Here is a 6,768-nt window from a genome sequence, read left to right as displayed (position 1 = left end):
TAGTTTTTTTATTTTATTCTTTTTTTATTCGATTTTTTTTTATTTTCCTTTATTTTTTATATTGTTATTTTTAAATTTGTTTTATTTTTTCTTTGGTTTTTTACTTTGTACTTGTCTCTTTTTGTTTTGACTTTTTCCTTATTTATTTTTTACTTTTAGATTATTTATCTTATTTTATTTTATTTTATTTTATTTTTTTATTATTCTTGTCTTTTTTCATGTTTAGCATTCTTTCTTCTCTTTACTTATTGACACTTTTCTTCCTTTGGTTTTCTTTTGTTTTCTTCTGTTTTGTTTTCTTTTGTTTTCTTTTTTGGTATTTTTGTATTTTCTTTGGTTTTCATTTTACTCTTGTTTTCTGTTTTAGGGTATTTTATACTTTTTTTTTGCTTTTTGTTTTTTCTTGTTGTTCTTGTCATTCTTTGTTTTTGTCATTTTTGTTGTTCTTGTCAGTCTTGTTTTTTGTTGTTGTCATTCTTGTTGTTGTTGTTGTCATTGTTGTTGTTGTTGTTGTTGTTGTCATTGTTGTTGTTGTTGTTGTTGTTGTTGTCATTGTTGTTGTTGTTGTTGTTGTTGTTGGGTTGTTGTTGTTGTTGTTGTTGTTGTTGTTTCTTATTGTTGTTGTCATTGTTGGCATCTTTTCCATTGTTACCGCCTTTTATCACCTTTATCACTCTTTTGTTACTCTTGCCACTCTTGTTGCCTTTGCCACGCTTCCTGCGGCCTCTCCTACTTGTTTTCGCGAGCTGCGTCACTATTCAGTGTCTGGATACAACGAGCTTCTTCAGCTCCGCGGAGAGCGTCAGCCACGTCTCTCCAGGCACTGATGTCACAGTGCCGCACCCCTCGGCCCTCACTCCATTGTTGGCGGGGGTGCCACCTGCACGTCATACATGCTCTCCACAAGAAAGGCGGCAGCCCTGCAGCAGCGGATCTCTCTCTCTCTCTCTCTCTCTCTCTCTCTCTCTCTCTCTCTCTCTCTCTCTCTCTCTCTCTCTCTCTCTTTCTCTCTCTCTCTCTCTCTCTCTCTCTCTCTCTCTCTCTCTCTCTCTCTCTCTCTCTCTCAACAGTGTCAATCAAAAGTTCATTTCTAGGCTCCGCCCTCGTGGACACGGGCCTCAATAATGCCGGCGGGCGGGAAAGGCGCACCGTACGCAGCCTCCTCCCACGTGGTTACGAAGGGGATGCCCGTGGGTCCCAAACACCCGCACGGAGGGCGAGGGCCAGAACGGGCGTCCTATCGGATACCGGCTGTTAGTGGGTGCCCGCGACGAGCCAGTCCTCGCTTTTAGTCCTGGCGGCTAATGCCTTGCGGCGGGCCCTTCGCCGCCTCGTAGCCGCTCGTCCCGCCACAAGTCGCCGGGGCAGCAGTAGCTTTAGTCACCAAGGGATCCCCGTCGCTCCCAGGGCGCGCCCGCGCGCTGAGGGGCGAGGGCCAAATGGGTGTCCTGTCGGGTGTGCGAGTCTCCTCGGTGCAATCAGCGCGCGAGGTTTTTCTCGGCACACGGCGAGCCGAGCAACACTCTTCATCCTCGCAGCTGATGCCTCATTTTCTGCTGCTGCTGCGCGAGTTTCTTCGAGCTTCGCAGCAGCACTCGCTCTCTCTGCTGAAGCTTTAAGAGCTTCAGCTAAGGCCTACTGCGGCAGGTCCTTTGCATCTGGGAGGTGCTCAACTTGATCTCAGTGGCTACAGCTGCATTGTAGCCTTATTTTCTGCTGGACACGCGAGTTTCCTCGGGCATTTCTCGCGGCAGCCTCGCTTTCTGCTGAAGGTTTAAGAGCTTCAGCTAAGGCCCTGCGGCGGGCTCTGCCCTTCTGAGTGGCACTCATCTTGATCTCAATGGCTGCAGCTGCAGCAGCCTGATTTTCTTCTGAGGCGCCTGTCTCGCAGTGAAGTATCACACTGTAGGGAAGGCAGTTTGTCTGCGGGGCGAACACGTCCAGGCCTTTCTCCCTCCGCCTCATCCACTTCCTGAGCCCAGGTCTTGACAGCCTTGGGCTCCAGCTGCGGAGGCCACGTGGGCTGAGGGCAGGTCATCCATGTGGAAGACGACGACGCGATCCGTGGCCTGCGTCAGGAGGTGGTCCGTCTCGTGTTTGTTGGTGCCCATGACCAACGTAGCGGGAGGAGGGTCGACGACAGCGGAGCTGCATGGAAGGTGCGGGCGGCGCCTTGCGGCCCACAGCAGCAGCTCGTGTGTGGTGGAGGGGCGCGGCGGAGGGCGGGGCGGTAGCCAAGCTCATGCTGTTGTTCTCTGGCCTTGCCCTAAAGGAGGGGGCCTTGCCCTGACATGCAAGCCGCGGACACTCTTCCCAAGACGACTGCTTGGAGCCTGAGTCGTCAGCGACATCGTCGTCGAGGAAATCAGAGTCGCTGTCGTCAGGCTCTTCCACTGCAGGCTGGGCCGCCATGCTCTTGTCCCGCACAGGCTGTTCCTTCACAGGCTCTTCCAGCACAGCCTCTTCCATCAAATGCTCTTCGATCTCCTGCTCCTCCATCAGATGTTCTTTGACCTCTTGTTCTTTATCAAGATACTCTATGACCTCTTGTTCTTCCATCAGAGGCTCTTTGACCTTTTGTTCTTTCATCACATGTCCTTCGTCCTTTTGTTCTTCCATCATATGATCTTTGACGTTTTGTTCTTCCATCAGATGTTTTTCGACCTCTTGTTTTTTCGAGTAGATGTTCTTTGACCTCATGTTCTTTCATGAGATGTTCTACACCAGGTTCTTGCATAACAATTTCCTTCACAATAGTTTCTTCCTTCTCTATTAGCAGTAGATTCTTGCACTATAATTTTTTCCATAACGTGTTCTTCCTTAAAATGTTCTTCCTTAAAATGTTTTTCCTTAATATGTTCTTCCATAACAGTTTCTTCCTTAAGATGTTCTTCCATAACAGGTTCTTCCTTAAGATGTTCTTCTTTAAGATGTTTTTCTTCAAGATGTTCTTCCATAAGATGTTCTTCCTTAAGATGTTCTTCCATAACATGTTCTTCCATAACAGTCTGGGTGCACCTGGCAGACTCTCGAAGTAGAGTCAGCACAGGCAGAGACTCTTCCAGGGAAGTGTGTATCATAGCAGGCTTTTCTTGCCCACGCTTCTTGCGTGTGAACAGCCATGGGAAGGCGTGGATGAAGGCGCAGCATCCAACCTTTCCTGGGTGCCTTGTTGCGCTTGTCTGAAGCTTGGTTTTTTCATTGCTTCTCCTTTTGATGAATTTGCGTGTTTCTCTGGACTGATTGTCGCCACTGTCTGTTTCTCTCCACTAACTGCTGTCACCGTCTTCAGGTCCCGGTCATGCCGCGGAGTTACACAGTGTCTCTTTTTTCGGCAGCAGGTGCGGCAGGGTTATGTTTAGCAGGAATTGGGCCCCACCAAACGGCAACACAAAAGGAGATTGGAGTTAGCGCCCCACGGCTGCTTGGAGTGGCGCCTGTGATTGGCTGGCGTGGTGGATGATGGACAGTGATTGGTTGGCGTTGTGAGGATTGGTGGGTGGTAAATATATATATATATATATATATATATATATATATATATATATATATATATATATATATATATATATATATATATATATATATATATATATATATATATATATATATATGTATATATAAATATTAGAGGTGAAAAGGATAAACATTCAGAGTTTTTTTTTTTTCATCACTTTATTGCTTCCAACGTTTCACCCTCACGGAAGGCATCCTCGGGCATTGCATGTTGTGGAGTAGGTCGCTAGACCTCACTCCATCAGACTCCCACCTCTATATATATATATATATATATATATATATATATATATATATATATATATATATATATATATATATATATATATGCACATATGCCTGAAGGATATATATATATATATATATATATATATATATATATATATATATATATATATATATATATATATATATATATGTATATATATATATATATATATATATATATATATATATATATATATATATATATATATATATATATATATATATATATATATATATATATATATATATATATATATATATATATATATATATATATATATATATATGGCAAATAGTTGGCGCATTTTGTGCGCTCGAGCTCGATCTGTAGTGATGAGGCGATAGTTGTGCGAGTTGCGAGGCAGAAACCTTCGCCCACATGCCGATAAATCGAAATATACAAAATATAACAAAAAGGTGAGTCTGACAGAAGAAATTAAATAAAATAACAAAGATACGCCATCAGAAGTTACCAGAAAGTGTTTCCGAAAATGAAATCGAAACTTTTATATACGATGGACATCAAAAGGTGCTCCTGGCCAAATCATCGTTGTGCCCTCCAGAACCAGGCGGGAGCAGTGGGGTGTACAGATGTGCGAGTAACAAAAATAGAGCCCCCTCGCTCCGCTACGGGAATGATCCCTCCAAAGATATTAAATACGTTACTAAATGATTAAGAAAATCATGAATTATCTTTCCATTCGCTGACAAGGAAAATAAAAACGTTAGGAAAACTAATATTTTCAGAAATCTACAACGACGAGCCTCTAAAAAAAGGAGACAAATAGTGTGGAATGGCTCTAGTCATCAAGGCCCACGTCACCTTGACTTTTCAAGGCGACAATCAACACACACAGAGACAAATAAGGGAACACTTCACAGAACTATACAAGCTTTCCTCTCTTTGATTTTACTTGAATAAAGCTGCAACAAAGGTTATGACGCTAAAAAGTTACCTTAGGTTAGGTCACAAATATCATAGTGAGGTAGCGCTTCCCGGGAAATCAGAGTTAAAAATAATATCAATACCAATTGAACAAAGAAAATATAAATATCTTTTCTCCATAGAAGGGAGAGTTTTTTTTTTTTACGTGGAAACCAAATTCACACTAAATGAAATGTGTTACAGTAATAGTTTTCCAAGGACACTTTATCATAACGTGCAAAAGAGTATTAATCTACATAACGGTAAAATACAGTAAAGGATAAATAGACATATAAATTTGAAGATCTGATATTTGTTACCTAAAAAAGTCTTCAAGTGAATATTCAAAAATTGAATATTGTGGATTTTATTGTAATTGCATCTTTCCTTTCTTCACTCATATATTCGTACATACAATATATATATATATATATATATATATATATATATATATATATATATATATATATATATATATATATATATATATATATATATATATATATATATATATATATATATATATATATATATATATATATATATATATGAACGAACGCAATAATAACGGCTAATTGTTAGGTTTCAACTGAATCTCTAAATAAATATTTATACCAAAAAGATGACATCATTATAGAAAATATCCTTTTCTCTATGCATACACTAAAATATAAGCACACGAATACTGGAATACAAAAATTATAGTTTTGAAAAGAATCTTTGTTAATCCTCAAGGGACTTTTTTCCCTGTAAGATGATGTAACGTAGACATTATACACTAAATTTACATTCTTTCTTCTTTTCATATATATATATATATATATACCATAGGGAGGCAGAAAAATGAGAGACAAAACAACGCTTTGGAAAAAAATTAAACTAATCCTTCCATGGATAATAGTACTGACACGATACCATGGAAGCACATCCTTTCTTTCACAGATTCGTGGGAAGCTGACAGGAGAAAGGCAGGCAACAGTGACAGGTTTCCGTTGACATGAATAAAAAAAAAAGTTTACAGCAGCGAGATCAAAATAGAGGGCACATGATGTAATGAAGCAGGTACTCACTTTCACTCCTGCATGTGTTGGGAGTGTTCTGCAGCACCACCTGCCATCCTTTCATGAAAATATCAAAACATCCACATAAAAAAGTGATGCAGCTTCACTATTCTAAAAAGAGCTAAAAATGAAGCATCATAAACAGAACCACCAGAAATCCCCTTTACTGCATGAGTTAACAACATACACATGAACAAAAGAGGAAAAGAATAAATACTGAACAAAAACACAAAATGTCATAAATAAAACGTGTCAAATTCACTCCAAGCAAGAACACATGGATACATGGAAAACAACACAGTAAACAGAACACACTTCAAACGCTGAGAATAAAATATGCTGCAACCAGCTGCAACAAAATAAAACGAACAAACACCATTACATATATAACAAGATCAAATAAGAAAATAAAAAGAAGCAAAAATAATAAATGTAAAGCTTGCCAACATTCAGCGGTACAAACCTAAATACAACAGCAAGGATATACTTAGAAAATAATAAGTACCACTTCAGTCTAGCCATAAAAAGTATTCACGGCACAAAACATGAAAATAACTTTTGAGTATCTCCGCCAAGGTGGCCTGACTCATCTATTCTTCTTTCTTTATTGTTGTTCAGTAATACAACACCTCCGCCTTCCTCCGTTTGTGGTTCTGATAACAACAACAACAAAAACAAAAGCAACTCTCACCACTCCTAGTTAGATACCTCCCTTTTCGAGTAGTTACTGCGAGGACACAGGATGTTCCTATAACGTATTACACAACAAAACAACAACAACAATCTCCAGAGAACACACAGATATCGTAGTTGCTGTTGGTTCTGGATGTCACCACTTCTTGGTAAGAAGCGAACACCTGTGAGATCCACCCTCCTTCATGCTTGTGCTGCTAACTCGTCTGGATGAACCAATACATTTGAAGGTGTGATACCTTTCACTGGACCTGCCTAGTATAGTATAGAATACTATACTAAATACTATACATATATACTATAGTA

General features: G+C 39.9%; 1 protein-coding gene across 1 annotated transcript; it reads right to left on the bottom strand.

The window, feature by feature from the left end:
• Positions 1-758: 758 nt before the first annotated feature.
• On the bottom strand, positions 759-3,080 carry LOC135116291 (gelsolin-related protein of 125 kDa-like). Its single transcript, XM_064033653.1, has 5 exons — positions 2,811-3,080; positions 2,119-2,703; positions 1,905-2,005; positions 1,309-1,421; positions 759-880 (listed from the first exon to the last, which is right to left on the bottom strand). Exons 1-5 carry the CDS (start codon positions 3,078-3,080, stop codon positions 759-761), a joined length of 1,191 nt encoding a protein of 396 aa, XP_063889723.1.
• Positions 3,081-6,768: the final 3,688 nt, after the last annotated feature.

This window comes from Scylla paramamosain, chromosome 31 (assembly GCF_035594125.1).
Source record: "Scylla paramamosain isolate STU-SP2022 chromosome 31, ASM3559412v1, whole genome shotgun sequence".
Lineage (NCBI taxonomy): Eukaryota > Metazoa > Arthropoda > Malacostraca > Decapoda > Portunidae > Scylla > Scylla paramamosain.
The sequence above is the reverse complement of the archived record's forward strand: the minus strand, read 5'-3'. Positions and strand labels throughout refer to the sequence as shown.